Here is a 25,761-nt window from a genome sequence, read left to right as displayed (position 1 = left end):
CCACTATGCCTCAAAAAACCACATTCTACTATCCCTCAAACGAAAGTCAACTTATACATAAGATATATGAAAAATTATGAAAGTTTAGGCTGAAAATGGGGGCGATTGACTATTACTTGAATATAAAAATTGGCAATTCATGTACAGGACCGTAGTTAGGCTTTATTTGGAATATTGTGTACAATTCTGGGCACCACATTACCATAAGGGTGTGGATGCTTTGGAGAGGGTACAGAAGCGATTTACTAGCATGTTGCCTGGTGTGGAGGGCATTAGCTATGAGGACAGGTTAGATAAACTCGGTCTGTTCTCACTGGAACGACGGAGGTTGAGAGGCGACCTGATTGAGGTCGACAAGACTGAGTGGCATGGACAGAGTGGATAGTCAGATACTTTTTGCTCGGGTAGGAGAGCTAAGTATTAAGGGACATAGGTTTAAAGTGCGTGGGGAAAATTTTAGAACAAATGTGCGAGCTTTTTATACAGCAGGTGGTAAATATATGAAAGGCATTTAAGGGACATCTGGACAAATATATAAATAGGGTGGCAATTGAAGGATACGGACTCCGTAAGTGCATACTGTTTTAGTTTAAGCAGGTACCATGGCCGGCACAGGATTGGAGGGCCGAAGGCCCTGTTCCTGTGCTGTATTTGTTCTTTGATGTGATCACTTTGGTGTCATTACTTTTAAGAATACCTGTAAAAAGAATTGAAAGGGAAAAATGCCATTAAAAATCATTGCTTTAGTCCCTCATTATTTAATACATAAAAAAAAATATGTATACTGTTTTTAGATTCCGAATACACTGTTCCGTCAAAACATCCTAGTACATTCCTCAGTTGTCTTGAAACTCCCTCTTCGCAAGGCAAATTTCTATATAAGTATAAGAGATGTAACACCTGTCCTTTTATTTTCTCCTTTCTCACCACCCAAGACGGGCAGAACTCCTTTCAAACTGGACCTCTTTCCGTCTCTTACCTCCTCCAAGATGTTCATTAACACCTACCCCCTCTACCAAGCTTTTGGTGATCGGTCCTGTTATAACCTGCCTGCTTACCACTGGCTGGGGACAAATGACAATCCCACAATCCTATGGGAGTATGAGCTTCCCCAATGAGGGGGGGTGGAGAAATCATTAGCAGGCCCTGCATAAATAGAGCTGGCCAGTTTGCAACCAGCAGAGAGAGAGGAGTGAGCAGCAAGGGAAGTTGCTGCTGCTGTGTGTGTCGACGAGGGTTAAAGTGAATAGCTGTCTACACTGCTGAAGCCACCTCCCTGGAGTTTTGTTGGATACAGGTTGGAAGTTGTTTTCTATTACACCATGCCTCTGTATGGACGTTTGGATGTTTTTGACGCTGCGCTGGAAAGCTGGAACCAGTACGCACAACGGATGCATTACTATTTCCGGGCAAACAGCATCACCGAAAACGAGTGGCAGGTGATCACATTGCTCACCGCCTGTGGCCCGCATACGTTTGGGGTGATTAGGAGCCTTACGTACCCAGCTGTGCCAGACACCAAAACGTTTGATGAACTTGTGAACTTAGCGGGGCAACATTTTAACCCAACCCCGTCCACGATAGTCCAACATTACCGGTTTAATACCGCTGAGAGGACCCCAGGAGAATCCCTTGCCGACTTTCTACGCAGGATTGTGGAGTACTGTGACTATGGTGAGACCTTGTCAGAAATGATACGCGACCGTTTGGTTTGCGGTATTAACAATGCGGCCACCCAGAGAAGTTAGCAGAGCCAACATTGACTTTTTAACAGGCCATTCAAATAGTATTGCCCTGAGAGAGCGCAGAACGGGGAGTGCAGGAGCTACAGGGAATGGAGGTGCATGCTTTGGGGCGCAACCCCTTCCGTCCGAAAGCGTCCCCCCCCGTACCCCTTCAGTACCTTGGGCGAGGTGACGTCCGGATCGCGCTGGTGGCCGTCGGACATTCCTCCCCGAAGGGAGCCTTCTCCAGAACCAATGGATGAGGAGCCATGTCCGTGTCAGACTTGTAAGCGCCGACCCCGTCGCGGGCGCCGGTCCTGGGGGTGCCAGAGGCGCCGTCGTTCCGACCGAAACTGGCCAGCCCAGTGGCCGTACCTTCCATTTGGATGAACCTGCGGCGACTACTCCTGAGAACGTGGAGATGGAGGACGACTGCCTGCATTGTGTGACAGCTCCCCGTGTGGCCCCCATTTAGGTGATAGTACGGGTCAATGGTCATCCGCTTGAGATGGAGTTGGACACTGGCGCAGCAGTCTCCGTGATCGCCCAGAGGACATTCGACCGCATCAAGCAGGGTATACAGACCCTTACATTAACCGACACACTGGCCAGGTTGGCCACCTATACGGGGGGACCATTGGACATTGTAGGAACTACGATGGCCCCTGTTGTTTATGGACGCCAGGAGGGGCGTTTCCCACTTATCATGGTGCACGGCCATGGGCCCAGCCGGTTGCGTCGGGACTGGTTGCGCCATTTGTGGTTGCAATGGCAGCGCATCCTCCAAACAGTTTCTGGAGGGTTGACTGAGGTGCTGGGACGATAACCAGATGTATTCCAGCCCGGTTTGGGGAAAATAAAAGGGGCCGTAGCCCGTATCCAAGTCGAACCAGGAGCCACGGCGCGCTATTTCCGGGCGTGTCTGATGCCTTACGCCTTGCTCGAGAAGGTAGAAGGGGAGCTCACTCGTTTGGAGACTTTAGGTGTTATCAGGCCGCCTGTTTCGCTGACTGGGCAGCACCAGTTGTACCTGTAATGAAGCCAGTTGCCACAGTTTGCTTGTGCGCCGACTATAAACTTACAGTGAATACGGCTTCCCGACTCGACCGATACCCAATGCCTCGCATAGAGGATCTCTACGCGAAGCTTGCAGGCGGACCCTCGTTCACAAAAGTAGATATGAGTCACGCCTAGCTATAGTTGGAGCTGGATCCTGCCTCCCGGCCATATGTAACGATTAATACACACCGGGGCCTGTATGAATATAAACGTTTGCCCTTTGGAGTATCCTCTGCCTGTGCTATTTTTCAACGTGTTATGGAGGGCATTTTGAGAGGTTTACCGCATGTCGCTGTCTACTTTGATGACGTTTTGATCACAGGGACGTCGGAGCAGGAACATTTGGAAAATTTAGAGGCTGTCCTTAGGCGCTTTTCGGAGGCTTGAGTCCGTTTACGTCGCACAAAGTGCGTCTTTCAGGCAAAGGAAGTAGCCTTACCTGGGTTATCGGGTGGATCGCGAAGGTTTGCACCCCGTCGCAGAGAAGGTGCGCGCAATTCAACAGGTCCCTGCCCCGACTGACATTTTGCATCTTTGTTTGTTTCTCGGCCTTGTAAACTATTACGGGAAGTTCCTCCCCAATCTGGCAACTACGCTGGCCCCGTTTCACCTTCTGCTAAAGAAGAATCACACCTGGGTTTGGGGTCAGCCGCAAGAAACCACTTTCCGACAGGTACCTAGCACATAGTGAAAAAGAGAAGGCTGAAGCATTTGCAACCATCTACAGCTAGAATTAAATGCCAAGTGGATGATCCATTTTGACCACCTCTTGAGGTCCCCAGCATCACATACTAATCTTCAGGCAATTGAGTTCATTTCACATATGATATGACAGTTGAAGGCATTGGATACTGCAAAGGTAATGGGTTCTGACAACATTCTGACAATAGATGTGTGCTCCAGAACTAGCCACGTTCCCTAACCAATCTGACCCAGTACAGCTGCAACACTGGCATCTACCTGATAATGTAAAAATGGCCCAGGTATGTTCTATACACAAAAAGCAGGACACATCCAACCTGGCCAATTACCACACCATCTGTTTGCTCTCATTCATTGGCAAAGTGATGGACAAAGTTGTCGTCAGTGCTATTATGCAGCACTTATTCAGAAATGACTTGCTAGCTGATGCTCAGTTCTGCCACAGCCACTCAGCTCCTGACCTCATTACAGACTTGGTTCAAACATGGGTAAAACACCTAAATGCCAGAGGTAGGGTGAGAGTGGCTGTCCTTAACAAGAAGGCCACATTCGACTGAGTGTGACTGCTAGGATCCCTAACAAAGCTAGAGTCAATGGGAATTTGGTGAAAAGCTCTCCACTAGTTTAAGTCTTGTCTCGCACAAAGGAAGATGATTGTGCTGGATAGAGGTCAGTCTTCGCAGTACCATGACATGGTTGCAGGTTTTTACCCATGAAGGACAGGGGCACAGATGCATGGAAGCACCACTATCCACTACCCGTACAGCAACCTGATTTGAAACTAAAACAAATTCCTTTATTGTCGTTGGGTCAAAACTTCCCTACAGCACTATGGGTGTACCTACACCGCATGGACTACAGTGGTTCAAAAGGCACCTCATCAACACTTTGAGGACAATTGGGGATGGACAATAAATGCTGGCTTAGCCATCGATGACCACATCTCATGGAAAAAAAGTTTAGTGATTACGAGAGGTTTTACGATTGGTGCACCATTGTGTTTGATAGTGCAACAGATATAGAATTATTTATTTATGTTTGGCCAAAGACTAATATTGAAGTTTGTTCTTTGAATACAAGCACAACTTCGGATTTAAAAACAAATTGCCGTGGGGAAACTAGTGTATGATTTTTATTGAAGACTACCTGGGCCAACAGTTCTGCAAGTCTTCTTTGATGTGTATGGTATATTCATTGATTTTTCACAGTAACTTCATTGCAGACAGGCGTTTTGAGACAGGAGTAATGGTTAACCTTAGTGGAATTTTGAGAGCAGTCCTTTACAGGAATGAAACCTGCACTGCGCAGCCCCTTTAAGATTGATGTGACCCCATTTACATGCACCTTTACGAGAACATTGGCTGTGTGTAGCCACTTTGTTTCCTTTGTGGTATGTTAGAGGGAACATTGGTCGTGGCAGATCTTTTAGGTTTGGTTTATATTAAGGCAATATGAAATGTGAAAGTGAAGTGGTTATTATGTGGGACCATTAAGTCCAGCATTTGTTGTGTCGTGTTTCGCTAACACCTTGCAATATGGGGAAAATATAGAAGTGAAGGGGGAAAAACCGGATGCACTGAAATGTAAGTACAATATGTTGATTTGTTTGCCCCCCCCCTCCCACCAACCGGTCCTGGCAAGTATACTCTAGTATTGTACACCATATGATGAGTCATATAAAGTTTTGTACGTCAGATGACAATCTTCGGAAGAATTATTATGCTCACTGAGCACCTAGAAAGCCAAGAAATGTGCATTGATGGTGTCACCCATTTAAATGTGCCTGATAGTTATCTTCTAATTGCATGCCACATCTCAACTTACCTTGAGTCAAATATGATGTGAATGAGTCAAAGCTTCGAAATTTAACCCTTAAAGTAATATCTGAAAATTCCACCATATCTGTTCTAGAACTGGAAGCTGCAGTAATGGTGTATAATACGGAACACTAATCTGAAGACATTGCTTATAATTGATTCAAATTTTGTACTAGTTCGGATGTATTGTAGGCATGCTTCAGTGGTAATTCCAAACGTTAGTGTTAGCAGGGGATTGAAGCTTAAAACAAGTCAATTTTTATGATCCAATACGAACTTTTAATTGCAGTTTCAAACTCACTGAGCAAAATTATGAAGTGCAACGCTAGGTAACTATAATGTATTAAAATGCTATTTTTGTGTTCATTCTTGACATAAAACTTATTACACTGAGCTTTTAAAACTATTATACAAAATAGAGTTGTACATTACATTTGGCAGTGATGTCAGATTGTAGTCCAAACCCTTTTGACGCAAATTTGTAAAAATCATTTTCATGTGGTCATAATTATACGGGTTTTATTATTGGGTTAAAAGGATTGTCATTTTGATTCATTCTGCAGATTGCTACTTATATTCTTGAAGTAAACGTGTAAAATTTCCCCAATCTTCAAGGAATTTGTTAAGTGCTGTACTAAACATCTAAATTGTGTTGTATTGCCAGTCTTCAGATGCAACTGTAATAAATTACCATTTTAGTGAAAATAAAATGAAATTGCATAAGCATGCTATTTTTAATTTGAACCATTTTTAGATGGTGTAATTGATAACATGGTTTTATACTTGATGCATTATATTCTGACTGAAAGTTAGTTTGAAATCATTGTTGATTTATGGATCAATCAGATTCTAGTGCATGAATCGTCCTTGATTTTGGTTTTGTATAAATTTCTGCATGGCATAGTGTCTCCATTTTTATATATTGTTAATGTTAAGAAAAAAAAAACACACGGCCAGAGACATTTTGAATACTGACATCTAGGATTTTGCATACTTTTGTTCTTGTTGATGCAACCCAACGTACTCTTGGAATTGCGGCACATATCCAAGATGTAAAGTGTTTCCTTGATAGTGCTGTACAATAAGAAGGAAGTAATAAATATTGTTTGCAACGATATGCTGAGGATACCAACTAAAATAATTTAAGTAGATGCTTGAGTCTTTTTGAATATAGAAAGTACTATTCCACTGCTTCCTGTATATAATTGTGTCCCCCATTTTGCCAATTCTGTAAACTAAAATTATGGTTTAACAAAGCTACAACTTGTACAAAATGAATTGAATCCCCAATTCACTGTCACAACTAATTCAATTGAAAATTATTGACCTTGAGTCTGCGAACAACTAGTATCCATAGTATTCAATGTTGGATTTTTAAATACAGTACTGTAACTAGTCTTCATTGAGCATGCTCACTTCAGTGAATTGAACCCTGTTGGGAAGCTGTAGTATTTGCTCACAATTCTTTGAATCTGAGGTAAACACTAGAGATTTTATGAAAGGAAAGGCCTTGGATATTGGTGGTATACTGCACCAGCTGATTGGTTTGTGTTTTTCTTTGTAAATGTACATTACAGTAGCCTGCTGGCACTCATGTCTTGTATCAGGAAGCAATTTTTATCTTTGTCTAAGGATTTTTGTACAGACATAGGATGGTACATTTTGCGTCGTAGATGCCATCATTTAGCATTTGACTGTCTACTTAGTACTGTAATTCTAAAAGGCAATGAATTGATGTGAATGTTGTGGAACAAATGAGCAAAATCTGGCAATTTATTGTTGCTTTCTTTTAACGTGGTTTTATAAGGATTGATAAAAGAATTTCATAAATTGACATGTTCCATCTTTGATTGTACTGCACTGCTAACAATGAGGTGTTGACAAAATATCTCAACAGGGAGAGCCTCTCACCAAAGGAAAGCAATGTATGGATTTTAAACTGCTTCAGTATTTTCAATAACTGATCATGAAATTGTTATAGTCATGATGTAACAGTAACGTCTGGCCTTCAGTGCTTGCAGCATGATGAATTAGGTGATTTGGTATCCTAAAATGGAGAACATTATTCCTTTCTCTTTTGTTTTAGTGTACACATGCAAACTGAAATGCATGCAAACCATGCTTACAGTTACACTGTACTTCTATACTGAATACATTTGTGTTCGAATGTAAAATACCAAATTTCCCTCAGCTAAGTGGATATTGTTTTATTCCCTAAATGGCTGTAGATTACTTCCTTGTTGCATGTGTATGTTTTTTGTAGGTTTCTAATCTCACTTGTTTATTGCTAATTATTAAAATTGAGACCCATGAAACTCCAGTAATATTGACATGGTGTGGCATTTAGGACTTGGAAGCCATAGGGGATAAATTTGGAGATAGAGGGATAAGTCGATTTGTATAATTTGAGAATTTGCTGCAGTGGAAATGGGAGAAAGTATTCGTTTTTATCAACTAATTAAACCATGTTTTTGAAACTTATTGAGGTATTTGTGTGTTATGCTTCAATTGGACACTTAAAATATGAATTCAGATCTTTTCCCGGTTGTGCATTGAGCGACAGGCTGGAGAAGTTTGGGCCATGGATTTAGCTGGAACTAGAGTAGATGAGTGTTCCTGGTATCTGTTTTGCTGCATTTTTAAACGGTGGAATATATATGGCAGTCTCAATTCAGATGTTGATGTAAATCTGCCATACAAACTGCCCTTTTAAAAACATGGAGTGAAAATGCATTATTTAACCGCCTTCTCTTACCGTTTCTACTTTGTGAGTACATTTCAGTTTTAAAAATATTCTTTTTGAAGTGATTTACCTGTTCGCTGTTCATCTGTAGGAAAAGTGGCTTCTGTGAAACAATCTTTTAATTATTTACAAGCGATCCATATTAATATGCATATCAGTGGACTGCATTTGTTAGACTGTCATCATTCATGCTAATTTCAAATGTTCAAAAAAGCTTTTCTCTATTTGCAAAAGGCACTGACATCAATGTGGGCAGCCTCCAGCACCTTTGTACTTAGGTATGGACTATGAGTCCTGACAATGGGAGCATCAAAACCGAACCGCATTCCAATCTTCTGGACATCGGTGCAAGAAGCTTTGAACTCTGGTTGCTTTATTTTATCCTCCCTTGACCACATGTGCTAAAGGCATTTATTTGTCATACCCTGCAGTTGACTTGGCTGCCACTAGCTATAACAAGTAGAGAAGCACACCCAAATACATCAGTACCTGAAGTCGTACTGATGAATAGTGTACGTGAGGAAATAAGATTTGCTTATCCTAAATGCATCAAAAATTGAATAAATTTTGCTGATATTTCCAGAGTTAGTAGGAAGTCTTTTTAAATGTACAACAAGAAATAAGAAAAACCCAAATTTTGTGCAACCTGTTCTGGTATTCTGACTGTTTTGAAGTATTTTTTAGTATGGTTAATTTTGAGGTTCTTGGATTTCAGTGTGGTTTGTTACTCTACCCTCAAGTGCTGCATTTTTTCCATTTGTGCATGATTACTTCAAAAGAAACAAATTCTTTTTATTAGTGTGCTTCATCTGACATTAGGATAAATAATTACAAAATGACCCTAATTAAAAGGTTTCTACGTGTATGATAGTAGTTGTGTAGTTAAGCTGAGGTGTATTTTGGGTCAAACTGCGTGAACTGTGCTTTTATATATGGTTGCAGTCTTGGTGTTCAATATTATGTTTTAAGATTGCTTGACTTTCAGTAAATCACAAATTTATTCTCTTGGAATTGAATTTTAGGCATTTTGTAAGCAGTTTTATTGAATTACAATGAGTTGTTTATAATACTGCACGAAAACAAATAATTGCACGAAAACAAATTATTTGGAAAGGTGTGAACTTATAAAATCACTCATCAGCCCATTTTCGTTTTTGGAATATCTGATTTTGCAGTTAATGATGATGGATTGGTCAGATCAGATCCCTAGTTTGGCTGATTGAATTTCAGTATTTATTTCATACTGAGTTTATTTGCATTAATAGTCCTACAAATCCTGGATTAAGCATTTATCAATGAAATTTTACACACATTTGGTTGCTTGGTTCTACCCGCAGAATTTTTATCTGAAATTTCAGGTATTGTGAACAGTTTAGACCTGCCAAGAGAAAGATGTATTTTTATTTGCATGATCCGCCATTCATCGTTATAAGACCTAAATCAGTGTTTCATGTATTTAAGTATCTTAATTTAACTAAATTTCAAGAGATTGTCAAGAGCAAAACCCCAAGAGTGTTGTCTCAAACAGCCTCAAAATGGCAGATAATTTTGTTTGCAAAGAGTCGTGTTATGAAATGGCTGAATCTGCAGTCAAGCGTCTGCATTGAGCATGCTCAGGTCATTGAATTATAGTCCATAGGGGGAGATGAAGAGTAGAAGCTGGGAAACGGTCTTCAGCAGGAACTGGGTTTACAACTGCTTGAGTCTTTGTCTATGGAGAGACATGAAAATGACCTGTAGATCTTCACTTTTACAGGCCTTGCCTTCTATACAGGTAATTTTCACCTGCTTTTGGCTTAACATTACTTTGAGCGTTCAAATTTATCATCAATCTTCACAAATAGTTTATGACCAAAAAGAACGATTCCCCAAATAATTGTCCTTAATTGAAATATCACAATAATGATTAGTAGCACAGAGAATTGTTAAGCCCATTGAACAAAAGTACAAGATAATCACTTGGTTGGGGAATTTTAAGTATGACTAGATTTTAATGATTAAAATTATATTGTTTCACATTCAAGTGCTAAGCTTGCAGCATTGATAATTGAAATGTTCTAGTAGTTGAGAATAGCACTTGTCATTTGAGGAAACCTGGTGATATTTGTAGACCCTAGGTTTAGTAATTCTAAAGCAATATAGTTCACATATTAGAAACATATGGGTCTGTTTTAAAAAAAAACCTACTTTGGGTGAATTATTAGTTTTAGATGGTGTATCATCTTCTGTCCTATTAGATTATCATAATAGACTCATCTTGTCATACATACATGTGACCTAAAATCTTAAAAAAACATATTTTAACATTTTTTCCAATTAAGAGGCAAGGGCAGTTTAGAGTGGCCAATCCATGCTCTCTGCACATTTTTGGGTTGTGGGGGTGAGACCCACGCAGACACGGGGAGGTTGTACAACCTCATATGGACAGTTATCCGAGTCTGCGGTGCGGTGAGGCAGCAGTGCTAACTGCTGCGCCACTATGCCGCCCGATGTGACCTAAAATTGTCTAAATTCTGATTGGATATGTTATTAGATGCCAATCACCAAATTATATTTGACACCTCAAAGTTGATTCAAATACCTTGCAGTGAATCACAGTTTAATTAACATTTTATACCAGCTGTTTGTTGACACTTTTCTGTTTCCTTAAATTAAAACTAAACTCCGTATAGTTTTGACAATTTAAGGTGACTGCAATGTGAATTTATGTTGTGTTGCTTAATACAGATGTGTGCTGTTTTCTCGGGTGTTGAAAGAAAGTTGCTGGGGTTGGGGGTGCCTTTTAGTAGTTTTTCTACAGTGTTTTCGGGTGAAAATGATTAAAGGTATAGACTTAAAAATGTTGCTTTATCTTTCCTTCGTTGAGTACTTATTTTGCACACCTGTATGTGCTTCTGTATTTTTCTAGTTTCCAAGCATACTGTTGACAGATGAGCTTAAATGAACAGCCATCTGAAATAGTTCTGGCTTGTGAAAATGAGCTGCATTGATTTGTATTTTGCTGGCTCTGGCAAACTCTACTTTGAAAATGTAGTGTTTCTTATTCTGGAAATACAATACTGGGCATGCTAATAGTATTTTATAGAAGCTTAAGCATCTGCATATATAACCTTTAATATGTGATAGATATGGGCAAAATCGATGCCAGAAATTGGGTGGAAAATTGAGGCATTTTATAGTCTGGAATTATGTTGATTTACTAGTGTTTGTGCACTCACTAACTTATACTGCATGGGGCAAATTTGTCTATAATTGCTGCTTAAATCTTTGAATTGTGTTGTTCATAACATTAACTGCATCTTTCTTAAACAATGCTCTTTGTCTTCTGCAATCGGGTAATGTGTACTTAAAGAGAAAATGCTGGAAAGTCTCAGCATGTCTGGCAGCATCTGTAGGGAGAGAAAAGATAATCGCTTATTGTCACAAGTAGGCTTCAGTGAAGTTGCTGTGAAAAGCCCCTAGTCGCCACATCCGGCACCTGTTCGGGGAGGCCGGTACGGGAATTGAACCCGCGCTGCTGGTCTTGTTCTGCATTACAAGCCAGCTGTTTAGCCTGCCCTGCTAACCCAACCCCTTTTATTTTTGACCCTTTGTCAAATATGTACTTTTTGAATCAGTTAAAATATTTATTGTCTCTTTTGCTGTGGATATGGCATTAATTTGAATTTTCTTTATATTTGTTGTGTTTTGTGCCTTTTTCCACCCCCATCCTTCAGTAGACCTGTCACGTCAAATAGTTCGGTCAGTGTAGCAACAGCAGCATTTTCTTAACTGCAAATGTAAATTTGTAATAATTCTGCAGTTTTTTAAAGCATGAAATGAAGTGGAAAGTCCACGATGACTGTGACAGCTGAAGCCTGAAAGTAAAATAAAAGGCAGTTGAATGTAACTTTTAATATGAAACGCCTTCACGTGGCAAGCTAACAGCTTCAGTTAATGAGTAAACTGGTGGATAGTTTTTTTCAGCATAGCATTGAGACTTCAATAGCCAGTTAGAAGGAAATAATGTAGGGTGGGTGGAGCCAACATAAAAGCTGAAAATATCTCTGGCATTGCTTTGGTGCCAATTTTTCTGATATTGCTGTATATGGTATGTCAAGAAAGCCCCAGCTGCTACACTAGAAAGTGATTGTATCTTGGTAAGAAAAAAAATTATATAAGGAAACTTTGCATTATATTGGTGTTATAAAATGTTGACATCGTCACATTCTCGTATATCATTTAATTAGAAGTTAATATACGGTTCACATAGTAATTGGGAATTACATACTTTTCAGATGTATCATCAATAAATGAAATAAAAATCGTAGTTTCTTTATGTTTAACTAAGCTGTATGGACTTACTGTGCTGAGATTGAAAGATTGTATAATTTTATTACTTAATATGTTCAGATTAGGTATTTGATTTTTCACTCTGCAGCCCCCCCAATTTAATTTTGGAACTATAATGTGACACTTGCAAATTAAAAGCATTTGCTCAGAAGTCAGAAGCTTTTGGGAGTTAACCTACTCCTTCTGTGATATGTACTTTGTTGCCTGTGTTCTAAACATTTGCTTACAATTCCATTGTGTTGCTTTTTCACCAAGTTATTGTACTAAATTTTGAGAGATAGATTCTTATATAGAACATAGAACATACAGTGCAGAAGGGGGCCATTTGGCCCATCGAGTCTGCACCGACCCACTTACGCCCTGGCCCATACACCCACTTCCACCTTATCTCCGTAATCCAATAACCCCATCTAACCCTTTTGGTCTCTAAGGGCAATTTGTCATGGCCAATCCACCTAACCCGCATGTCTTTGGACTGTGGGAGGAAACCGGAGCACTCAGAGGAAACCCACGCAGACACAAGGAGAATGTGCAGACTCCGTACAGACAGTGACCCAGCAGGGAATCGAACCTGGGACCCTGGTGCTGTGAAGCCACAGTGCTAGCCACTTGTGCTACCATGCTGCCCAATGCTTCCAACAAACTATGCAATGCTTCCAACAAAATTCTTGTTATTTGGTGATAAGACATTGATATGTGACTGAAAATTTTGAAACAGTAAACTGCAATTTCATAGATCATAGAATTTACAGTGCAGGAGGCCATTCGAAGCCAAGAATAAAAATTCCATCCAAAGATATAGTGGTGGGGAAAAAGTTCATTTAAGTATTTCAATCCCTGGTTGTAAAGTTTGAAATGAGAAAAATAAATAACTTTAAACTGGAATTATTTTATTTTCATATGCTTTAAATTGAACTTGTATCTCAAAAGAATGTTATGAAACCGTAACATTCTATTGGAGATAATGCGGAATAACACCTTAAACCCTTTGGTCAGTGCGTTGAAAAAGTATTACCTCCCAAGTACAATTGGTTGTTTAATTGTGGGTTAATTCAAACACAAGGCACTTTAGATAATGTCTTTATTTTCAACTTATCCAGTCCAGTTAGAAAATGGCAATTTCCCTTGAATCATTTTGGTTACATTCACACTTCCATTGCCAACTTGTAAGAGTGACTCCTACTGGGCAATCATCAGTACTTTAATTTCACAATCAATATGAATTGCTGAGTCTGTTTCAGTTTGAGAGACTGCTGTGGTGTTTTCCATCTACATCTTGTTTAGAGTTCCATCTGATTTATTAAAAAATCTCAATCTGGAACAATTACAACACAGGAAGAAGGCTTTTTCCCTGCTGTTTATTTGCTAGACAAGGACTTTGCTGCCTGTGATGTTTTTCTTTGCTTATTTTCTGAAGTTTGTAATGCTCTTCCCAGATGGAATAAAGTATCTAGTGTTTCATTTTAAGTGTTGTGTTGAAGTTGGGTGTACAGAAAACGCCCAAAGGCAAATCCAAACACCTTTGTCGGCCTCTCTGACCTTTTGTTAGAGAGGAAGCATACTGGGAGATCCTAGGGCTTCCTGTCTTTGGGTGCTTGTGTGCAAGAACTTTTTGAATTTGCTTAAGTCACGTGTAATTATCTCAGCACAATGAAAACAATAGCTGGCAGTGATACTCTATATCATGGCATTAGTCTCCAAAACCATTTTATTCTTAACGTTAGGATCTGCCTCCCAGTGCCAATTTTGTTCTGAACAATGTCAGTATGTTTTCACAAGTTCATCTGAAAAGGACCATCTTGATGTCACTAAAGTCCACTGGTGCATTAATTGGCAGATGCCAGAATCCTCAAAAAACTGCCAGAACCTCTGAAGCCAGCATATTTGTACTATTTCTGGATCAGAGATGCATTTGAATGTTCTGGATAGAATTACTACGTTAGTAAAACTAACTTTGACTGTCACAGTGACAATAATCCTGCAAGTGGCTATGCCTGACAATCACCACAGCTGTTTGGATGCATACTATTTACAGCACAAAAGGGAAACCATTGAGCACACCATGCTGGTGCCAGCTCTTCAATTTAAAGTGCCTGCTCTAATTCCACTTCCCAGGCTTTTCCTTCAGGTCTTTATATTCATTTTCAAATATAACTATGCTGTCTTACTAACAATTTGCATCATCAAAATTATTATTCTCAAAATCTTCGATAATTTTGAACATGTATTTTACCTTCTTTGTTCCAAGGGAATTAAGTCTTTCCCCACAGTTATCATGTGTAATTCCTAATATTCTGGTGAGTCTTTACTGTCTCGTGTCATGACTGGTACCCTCCCCAAAACCAGATGCACAAATTCAAAATCTAATCCAAATCAAAATTGAACCCGGGTTCAATTCCAGCCTCGGGTGATTGCCTGTGTGGAGTTTGGACATTCTCCCTGTGTCTGTGGGAGGAAACCGGAGCACCCGGAGGAAACCCATGCAGACACAGGGAGAATGTCCAAACTCCACACAGGCAATCACCCGAGGCTGGAATTGAACCCGGGTCCCATGCGCTGTGCGGCAGCAATGCGAACCATTGTGCCACCCTTATGCCTTACAAATGTCTTAGAAATTTTACTGTGTGGAACTGCATCTGTAACTTAACTTTTGGCTTTAAAAAAAAAATTAGAATAAAGCAGAACCCAGTGAGATAGCATAGCAACATTAAAAGTGCTGAAATTATAAAACCGAATAAATAGAAGATTACTGTTTCCAGTAATTGAGGAATCTAGAAAGAAGTCATTCATAAAGATTAAAACATTTTATTTATAGACAACTATGGTTGTCTAAAGCGCTTTATAGCCAATGAGCTACTTTTGAAATGCAGTCAATGTTGCAAGGCTCCTGTAAATAACACTGTGATCATGACCAGAGAATCTATGTTGATTGAAAAATAAATATTGGCCAGGAGGACACTGGGGTAACTCTGCTGCGCTTTGAAAAAGTACCATTGGATTTTTGCTTTATTCTTTCATGCGATGTAGACATTTTTTTGAATAGCCAACCCCAGTGGCCCTTGAGAAGGTGGTGGTGAGCTCCCTCCTTGGGCTTCTGCAGTCTGTCTGGTGCAGGTACACATATAATAATAATCGCTTATTGTCACAAGTAGGCTTCAATGAAGTTACTGTGAAAAGCCTCTACTCGCCACATTCTGGCGCCTGTTCGGGGAGGCTGGTATGGGAATTGAACCGTGCTGCTGGCATTGTTATGCATTACAAGCCAGCTGTTTAGCCCACTGTGCTAAACCAGCCCCATATAGTGCTGTTAGGAAGAGCATTCTAGGGTTTTCGTTCAGTGAGACCAAAGGAATGGTGACATGATTTCAAGTCAGGATAGTGTGTGGCTTGGAGGGGAACTTTAAGGTAGTGGTGTTCCCAAGTGTTTGTTACTCTTGTCCTTCTAGATGGTTTGGAAGATGTTGTTGAAGGAACTTTGGTGAGTTGCTGAAGAGGATTTTGTAAATGGTACACTGCTGCAACCATGCATCTGTGGCGGAGGGAGTCATGCTGTGGATGGGGTGCCAATCGAGTGGGCTGCTTTGTCCTGGATGGTGTCTAGCTTCTTCACAGTTGTTGGAGCTGCACTCATCCAGGAAAATGAAGAGTATTACATCACCCTCCTGATTTGTGTCTTGTAGATGATCAACAAGCTTTGGGGAGTAAGGAAGTGAGTTGCTTTACATTTGCCTTTAATGCCTCGTTTGAAAGACAAGACTTGCAACAGTGCTGCACTGGCATGTCAGTTTTGATTTTGTGCTGATGTCCTGGAGAAGGGACTCGAACACGCAACCTGCTGATTCAGAGCCGAGAGTGCTACCATTACATCTAAGAAAACCTTGTTGACAGAGTGGCGAGATTGTCAAATTTCCTCCTAGTTACTTGTTGAGACGTGAACTGTATCAAATTTCAAGATAAGATTGGATGGGTGGATGAAGCAAAAAGCAAATGGGTACATTTGATCAGAGCTATTTGCTTACAGCAAGGATAAATAGCAACATGGGCTATTGTGGGCAAATGGCTGGTTTCCATGTTCTGTGATTTTGTTTGCCACTTCATAACTTGTTTTTTGTTTTCGTGCATTCTGACTCACAGTTTGTCAGGTTCCCTAATTTGTGTAATGAGCAAAGTTCAGTGATTAGTCCTTTGCCTATGCCCAACTAATTTATATGAATGCAAGACAAAAGATATTCCAGCACAAATTCCTGCAACATGCACTTATGCGCATTCTTGTAATGGTCACATTTGGAGAGCTGGTCCAGACACTAAGGACTGAATGGCCTCCTTCTGTACTGTAATGATTCTGTGAAAAAGTTCCAGTTACACTTTAACATCCCTTGATCTCTGCTGCCATTTTCCGACAAAAGTGACTACTTAAAAAAAAAAATACTTATTTGGCTTTGAATCTCTTTGGGACAGTTCTATTTAAATGCAAATTTGCACCTTTATTTTGACAAGCTTCTTCCACAAGAATATAAGAAATAGGAACAGGAGTAGGCTGTTAGCCCACAACCCTTTGGATTAAGAAAATTCTCTTCTCCTCAGTCCTGAAAGGGTGACCCCTCATTCTCAGACTGTGGCCCTGTGTTTTAGATTCTCCAGTCAGGGGAAACATTATTAGCATCAGCTCTGTCTTAAGAATATTATATGTTTCAATTGGATCACCTCTCATTCTTCTAAACTTTGGGGAATATAGGCCTAGTTCATTCACTCCCCTTGCAGGACAAATCCCTCATCCAAGGAACATGAGCCTCATAAATAGTTTCCACAAGTTGATGTATTCCACATCCATCATACTACTTTTATGCATTGTGAATTTCTTCAAAAAAGATAACCCATGTTGACTCTTTGCTTTAGCCCATCTCTTTCTAAGTACTCACTAATTTCACCTCCTATTATTGGCTCCAAAACTTGCTTGAAACTGAAATAAAATTAACTTGCCTATAATTTCCAACTTAGCCCTTTTTTTCATGTCTTGACTCGGATGTTCACTGAACATTACTTGACAATACCCATTTCTAAATTGTTGTGCAACATTAAGATCAATTAAACAATAGGCTCCCCGATTTCCCTGGTAATTCAAAAAAGGTGCAAGGCTGGAACATATTTTGTTTGCACATGAACTGGTTTCTGTGTATGAATGTATGTCACTTTTAGCAAGTATAAATGAGCCAGGTTATAAGCTTGACTAATTAGGTGTTAATGTAGCTATTAGCATACACCGAATTGTTCAAAAATGAAAATGAAAATCGCTTATTGTCACGAGTAGGCTTCAATGAAGTTACTGTGAAAAGCCCCTAGTCGCCACATTCCGGCGCCTGTCCGGGGAGGCTGGTACGGGAATCGAACCGTGCTGCTGGCCTGCTTGGTCTGCTTTAAAAGCCAGCGATTTAGCCCAGTGTGCTAAACCAGCCTTGTTAGGAAACGAGTGTTTCCTAATTGCAGTAACACATTGAAGAGTAAATGTTTTGGGTTTTGCAAGCGTGGACTTGGAAAATGGAGTGTACTCTGCCATCCAACAACCGAAGGAACATGCTGTTTAATTCAATCAACCAATTGTAGGGACATATGGACTACGTATCTGGCATTGCACTGGCACGGAAATTCTTACATGATATTGATCAATTTTTTTTGTAGCCAGAACTTCTTTTTGGACTGACAGCAGCATCCTGTTTAGTGGGAAATACCACCTGCGTAGCCCCTGCATAGTAGCAATGTGAGATGGCTTGCTGAACCTGCTGTTCAAATTTTTTGACATACTAAGCTTGCAAGGTGAGCTATTAACTAGGGTCCAATTTACAAAATTACCGATGAACCCAATTTTGTAGCGAATGGATTGATAGGAATCCCAACATGTTGGATTAAATTTGATTTGTTTATTGTCATGTGTACTGAGGTACAGTGAAAAGTATTATTCTGCTTGCAGCACAGACAGATCATTCCGTACATGAAAAGAAAATACATAATAGGGTAAACATATAGTTTCCGTTGGACATCTGTTCATCCGTTGGATGTGGTGCGACAATCACCAGGCAGGAATGTTCCCTTCCAGTCAGGGTACACTTCAGCAGTCAAGGGCATTCAGCCTCTGATCTCCAGGTAAGCGTTTTCCAAGGCGGCCTTCAGGACACGCGACAACGCAAAATCACCGAGCAGAAACTTATAGCCAAGTTCTGCACACATGAGTGCGGCCTCAACCGGGACCTGGGGTTCATGTCGCATTACATTCATCCTCCACCATCTGGCCTGTGCTTGCGAAATCATACCAATGTCCTGGCTTGAGACAATTCACACCTCTTTAACCTGGGGTTACCCCTATCTCTGGATCTCTAAAGACTTAATTACCTGCAAATGCTCGTATTCAAATCTTTGTGTGCATATATATATTTTTCTGGAACCTACCTCTTCATTCACCTGAGGAAGGAGCAGTGCTGCAAAAGCTAGTGTTTGAAACAAACATGTTGGACTTTAACCTCGTGTTGTAAGACTTCTTACTGTGCTCAACCCAGTCCAACACCGGCATCTCCACATCAATGCTTTTGAGTATTGCAACCATAGACTCCTTTTAACCTGACTTAGAAGAGTACCCAATATAGTGAACTGAGCCTCTCAGTCTCGACCACCGAAGTATTTCACTGGGACGTGATGAATGCAACGTAGCACTTTATAATTCATTATCTTTCTGTTTATTTTACAAAGCCCCAACACAGTGGGAATGTGTTTTGTTGCTCTGAATGTTCTTTTCAACTAAATGATACATTGCATACCGATGGTTTATGTCAGTAAACCATTTCTGTTTTGTAGAATCTGTGCATTGTACTCCAACTGCTTACTTTGCTGTGTGGATGTTTCCCCCCAAATTTGTGGTTTTGTTTTTGTTTGAGCTAATCCTTGTATCTTGACAAATTGGGGGGGGGGGGGGGGGGGGGGAAGAAGAAGAAGTCAGAAAAGTTCAGTAGTCTGAGGTTAGCAGCAGACCGTGCTTTGTTTCTATCTGTTTGCCTGTGAAATTTATCTTATTAGAAAAGGTTAATTTCATAAAGCAGCTGAATCACTGACATTTGATGAAAGTTCAACGAATACTGTTTTCATCGGTCACTGTGTCTTCAAATGTTAATCTGTATAGAACAAAGTGAGCAAGTGGTGAATAACAAAACGACTAATTCAGTCTATTTAAAGACTAAGTACATTTTGTGTGCAAGTATATCTATAAATTAAAGCAATTCTGTTTGTGCTTCAGTCTGCAGGTATGACTGGGGCAGACACCGTTATAGAAGATCGGAAGCGGGAAGTGACAAAGGAACTATCCACTACTGAAGACCAAGGTGAATAAAGATATAGGGCGGGATTCTCTGATCCTGGGGCTAAGCGGTGACGCCGTCGTAAACACTGAAGCGCTTTATGCTGACGTCAACAGGCCCTTGGGATCAGTGATCATGCGCCGCACAGAGGGCCAGCATGGCACTGGAGAGCCTCATGCTGCTCCAGCTGCCGATACCGGCGTCAGAATGGGCGCCGCGGATGCGCGCTACGCCTGGTGCGACTTTGCGCATGGGTTACCTTCTCTGCGCCGGCCCCAACGCAACATGGCGAAGAGCTACAGGGGCCCAGCGCGGAGGAACATAGGCCCCCACTAGGACAAGCCCGCCCGCTGATTGGTAGGCCCTAATCCCGGGGCAGGCCCCCCCCCAGCCACCGCCCACAACATGAGTGCCGGTGGGAATTGGCCTAACTCGGCGCGCACTCGGCTCATCGCAGCAGAGAATTGGCGGAGCGGCGTCATATGAATCCCCCCCTGAATCCCGCCCATTGGGGCAGCACAGTAGCATAGTGGTTAGCACAATTGCTTCACAGCTCCAGGGTCCCAGGTTCGATTCCCGGCTTGGGTCACTGTGTGGAGTCTGCACTTTCTCCCTGTGTGTGCATGGGTTTCCTCCCACAGTCCAAAGATGTGCAGGTTAGGTGGATTGGCCATGATCAATTGCCCTTAGTGTCCAAAATTGCCCTTAGTGTTGGGTGGGTTTACTGGGTGATGGGGATGAGGTAGAGGTGTGGGCTTGGGTAGGGTGCTCTTTCAAAGAGCCGGTGCAGACTCAATGGACTGAATGGCCTCCTTCTGCACTGTAAATTCTATAAGTTCAGACTGCTTGTCCCAGATTATATTTCCGGGTTGGTTGCGCAGAGGAGATGAGAGAATTCCCAGCTCTGCGAACTTTGCCTTTAAAAATGGCTCCCCAGATGTTTGGTTTTTCGGTCTGTTGTGAGGGTGGGCTGGATTAGAAGTTGGAAGGGCAACCTGGAAGAACTGTGGAGGGTGCTGGGTGCAGAGGCAGGCTGGGTGGAAGGCCTACCTCTGGGATCCAGCACTGTGTCCAAAGTTTAAAGCATGAAACATCCCTCTCGCCTCACCGTTTTCCCTCACCCCCAACCCACAATCTCCCCATGCCCCCCACCCAGCCTCCATAACCCCTCATCCCCTTCCTACAAAACCCATGCACCCTCGCCCACCACCCTTGACCCTGATACCTATCATGCCAACTCGCATATTCACTACATTTACATTCTATCAACTAAATAACAACAAACAGTTCATTCAAATACGCAATCCTTATAACAGGCATTGAAATTAATAGTATCACATCAAAGAATCTGTAACCACTTGCAGCTGTCAATGAAACTGAAATGGCAGGCACCTTACTGGGATAATGGATGGCTGTAAAATCAGTTCTGCGACGCTAATCAAGTAACGGAAGACCTCCCATCACCAACAGACCGAGTGAAATATCAAGCCTTTTTTTTGAACACTGGAGACATTTTTTCCAAAGGTTTAAAGTGCAGGATTTTTTAATGCCGTTCCAGCTTGTTGGTTCCCATTGACAGGTCCCATTGACATGTGCTTCTGACTGTTTTGACAGTTGATTTTTGACAGGTCTGTTGACGGTGAGCTTGACAGTAACTTCGAGAGTCAGGGGGCAGAGGTTGAGAGTAGTGGGCATCACTAAGGAGAAGGTGCTGGGAAAACTCCTAATATCTGAAGTGGATAAATCACCTGGACTATATGGACTACATCCCAGATTTCAGAAGGAGATAGCTGAGGAGATTGTGGAGGCATTGGTGATGATCTCACTGGAGGCAGGGGGGTCCCAGAGGATTGGAAAATGGCTAATGTAACACCTCTCTGTTTAAATGGGGGAGGCAGAAGACAGGAAATTATAGGCTTCAGCTATTGGTAAGATTATGGAGTCTATTATTAAGGATGAGATTGTGAAGTACTTAGCAGTGCATAGTAATATAGGACTGAACCAGTACGTATTCGTCAAGGGAGGTCATTGACAAATCTGTTGGAATTCTTTGAGGAGGTTAGACAAAGTAGAACCAGTGGACATGATCTTTTTGAATTTCCAGGAGGCCTTTGGCAAGGTGCTGTACAGGAGGCTGCTAAATAAGATAAGAGCCCATGGTTTTAGGGGCACGATATTGACATGGATAGAGGATTGGCTGACTAGCAGGAGGCAGTGGGGATAAAGGGGCCTTTTTCAGGATGGCAGCCGATGACTAGTAGTGCTCTGCAGCTATCAGTGTTGGGACCACAACTATCCACGATGTACATTAATGACCTGGAAGAAGGAACTGAGGGTATTGTTGCGAAGTTTGCAGATGATACAAAGATATGGAGAGGGACAGGTAGTGTTGAGGAAGCAGGGAGGCTGTAGGAGGACCTGGACACGCTAGGAGAGTGGGAAAAGAAGTGGCAGGTGGAATACAGTATGGAAAACTGTGAGGAAATGAACTTTGGTAGGAAGAATAGAGGTATAGACTACTTTCTAAATGGGGAAAGGTTTCAGAAATCAGAAGCACAAAGGGACTTCGGAGTCCTAGTTCAGGATTCTCTTAAGGTTAACATGCAGGTTCAACTGGCAGTTAGGAAGGCAAATGCAATGTTAGAATTCATGTCAAGAGGGCTAGAATACAAGAGCGGGGATGTACTGTTGAGGCTGTGTAAGGCGCTGGTCCCCATATCGAAGGAAAATGTGCTAGCCTTGGAGAGGGTCCAGAGGAGGTTTCCACTACTAGAACCCAAGGGCACAGCCTCAGACTGAAGTGACGATCCTTTAAAACAGAGTTGAGAAGGAATTTCTTCAGCCAAAGAGTGGTGAATCTGTGGAACTCAGTGCCATGAAAGGCTGTGGAGGCCAAGTCATTGAGTGTCTTTAAGACCGAGATAGATAGGTTCTTTAAAAAAAAATTTAGAGAACCCAATTATTTTTTCCAATTAAGGGGCAATTTAGCATGGCCAATCCGCCTACCCTGCACATCTTTGGGTTGTGGGGGCGAAACCCACGCAGACACGGGGAGAATGTGCAAACTCCACACGGACAGTGACCCAGGGCCGGGATTCGAACCCAGGTCCTCCGCGCCGCAGGCAGCAATGCTAACCACTGTGCCACCGTGCTGCCCGACAGATAGGTTCTTGATTAATAAGGGGATCAGGGGTTATGGGAAGAAGGCAGGAGAATGGGGATGAGAAACCTATCAACCATGATTGATTGGTGGAGCAGATTTGTTGGGCTGAATGGCATAATTCTGCTCCTATGTCCTATGGTAATGTGTTGATATGCATATTTATACGTACCTTTAATTGCACCAAAGGGCACCGTATCTCCTCCAAAGGTGTCCTGGGACACCGAACTCCTCTCCAAAGGGGTATCCCAGCTATCCAAACAAACCTACTGCTCTAATCTGCACACTTCAGGTTTCGCACTCCTGGCCTACCAAAATGCCACTTCAGAGGAGGCAACTGATGATTTAAATGGCTAACTACTTCTGTAAGCCGTGCATGTGTGAAATGCACCCTGAGATTCCCCGAACCTGCGAGCATTCCAAGCATTGTCCAGCATCTCTGACTTTGTCTATATAAATGTTTCTGGAACATACCTCGCCATTCACCTGAGGAAGGAGCTGCGCTCCGAAAGCTCGTGTTTGAAACAAACCTGTTGGACTTTAACCTGGTGTTGTAAAACTTCTTACTTAGCATTTTAAGGCATTCCTGCTGTCTTGCAACAATGCAGAGCCTCTCCTTATGGAGAAAATCTGGGTCTTAGTTCTGCTATTTAAAAAAAATATATTATATAAACAAAGCATTAGAATTCCATGAAGAACTTGTAATTCATGGAGCAAAGTATTTATTAATCTAGCACACTTCATACAAATGCAGATTTTGATTCCAAGTTATGAAAGCTCATAGATTTAGTTCATATGTGACTGCTGAGTTTAAAGTAAGCCAGGTAGGAAAGAGTGGTGTGTCTATCTTAGCAGTGATTTAGAAGTAAAGCTGCTGCAGCATAATGTCAAAAATAACTTGTTGGGCAAATATATAATTTTTGGGCTCTTACTAAAAGGAAGAATTGAAAACTTGAAATGCACCAAATGTCACAAATTCAAAGAGATATTTAGCTGATTAGTGATGAAATATGTGTTTGGGAAATTGTGTTGCTATTTTAGGAATTAAAATTGTTGAACATAGCGAACAAATAATGATGACAGAACAGAAGGGTGCCATTTGGCCAATCTGGTCTGTGTCAGCTCTCTGCAAGAAACCACCTTCCCTGCCTTTTCCCCATATTCCTGCAACTTATTTTCTTTTCAGATTAATTTGAAGTCCTTGACTGAATCTGCCTCCACCTCAGTCTTCTGCAGTGCATTCCAGATTCTAACCACTTGCTGCATAAAAATATTTTTCTTCATTTTATTGTTGCTTCTTTGGCCAGTCACCTTAACTCAGTGCCCTCTGGTTCTCGATCCACCCAAGGGAATAGTTGCTCCCTATTTACTCTGCCCAGATCTTTCAGGATTTTGGACCCCCTTATCAAATCGCCTTTTCTGTTCTCCAAAGAGAACAGCCCAGTTTCTCCAGCCTATCCGTGTAACTGAAGTTCCTCATTCATGGAATCATTTGGTGATTGTTCTCTTCACCATCTCTATTGTCTTTTTGTGTCTGAATTTGACAGTCTAGTTAAGCTATTCTGTTCTCTACTCTGGTTATATATTCCACATAATTAACGCTTACCCAAAATGTAATTGTACACTTTTTAAATTTCCAATCTGACTGACTTTAAGTACTTTGTGAAATTATTTGGCATACAGTTATCGGCTAGTTTAAACCGTTCTTGTATGTTACAATATTGTTTGACACTGTTTTGTACAAAGTGGTTGCCGTGCACAAATACAACTGATTCCCTGGATGCGATAAAACTTAATGTGCCCTCTACCCAGTTTCACTGCCTTTATTTTTGATGCTGAAAAATTTTACAAGTTTCCATGAAAAGACCAGGGAGAAGAATCTACGAATGAGTATTTTCATGAAAACTACTTTCCTACAAGGTCAAAATTTAAACATTTGTATAAAATAATTTTCCAAAATTGTTTATTTGCTATCGTTATTTATTCTTGACTTGGGATACCAAACAAATCTTTCTGCACATGTTAAGCATTTTGCATACTTGCTATTGTCTGCAATTCCCTCTTCACTTTTACCACTTACTTTTTTTGTGGGGGGAAGTAATGAAGCTGTTGTGACCTCTCCTACAGGAAGTGACCTCAAAGCTGCTAATTTGAGTGCCACAGAGAAGCCGCTGGAAATTTGTGAGATGTTTGCAGATGGTGAAACCAATGGCTCTTGTGGAAAGAATGAAGAAGCTTCTTCAACAAAGAATCATCACACACCAGTTAAAAACACTCAGGACACTGTGAAAACAGCATCGAGGGATTTAAGTGATCTCAAGCAGATAAATGAAAATGGAATATTAGGAGAGGACAATAAGACTGTTAAAGCATGCAATCATATGAATTCAGATGATTTGACACTAACGTCTTTGACGGGAAGCAATGGATTAGTTTTAAATAGTAAACCCTTACAGCAGGTACAGACTGGGACTCCTCCTCTAATCGGTCATGCTGCCAAAACACTTTCTTCATCTCCTAGCAAGGCTGGAGGAGTTAACAAGCTAAAAAACTTAAGTGCAGTTGAAGTTCTGCAAAACCAAGCCATCAAACCGCTTAATGTGGCATCAGCCAAATCACAAGAAGAAAATCCAGAAGAAAATACATCTCAGGCTAAAACACTCTCACAAGGCCTCAATGCTGAGGTCAAGATTCACAGAGCGAGGAAGACCCTTCCTAAACTCAACTCAAATCAGGTGAGAATTTCTTAATCTTTAAAAAAAGAGTTCTGATACTGGTTACAAGATTTTACACAATTGGCTAAAATTTTGGAATAAACTGCTTGAAACACAGGATGTCTTGATAAGGATTAACAGATTGACAATAGTGAATGTTTACTTTTGTG

General features: G+C 41.2%; 1 protein-coding gene across 9 annotated transcripts in view; it reads left to right on the top strand.

Moving 5' to 3' along the window:
• Positions 1–25,761, top strand: part of ehmt1b (euchromatic histone-lysine N-methyltransferase 1b) — a 175,004-nt gene that overhangs the window by 37,822 nt on the left and 111,421 nt on the right. For 8 of the 9 annotated variants that reach the window (XM_038781535.1, XM_038781534.1, XM_038781533.1 and 5 more), the window contains 2 exons: positions 19,657–19,741; positions 25,005–25,612. In XM_038781535.1, coding sequence (XP_038637463.1) covers positions 19,657–19,741; positions 25,005–25,612 — 693 coding nt within the window. Of the gene's footprint in view, positions 1–9,675; positions 9,820–19,656; positions 19,742–25,004; positions 25,613–25,761 lie in introns of those variants that run through there. The other variant, XM_038781532.1, reaches the window with a different exon arrangement.

The sequence above is a fragment of the Scyliorhinus canicula genome, chromosome 21, assembly GCF_902713615.1.
Source record: "Scyliorhinus canicula chromosome 21, sScyCan1.1, whole genome shotgun sequence".
Lineage (NCBI taxonomy): Eukaryota > Metazoa > Chordata > Chondrichthyes > Carcharhiniformes > Scyliorhinidae > Scyliorhinus > Scyliorhinus canicula.
The sequence above is the reverse complement of the archived record's forward strand: the minus strand, read 5'-3'. Positions and strand labels throughout refer to the sequence as shown.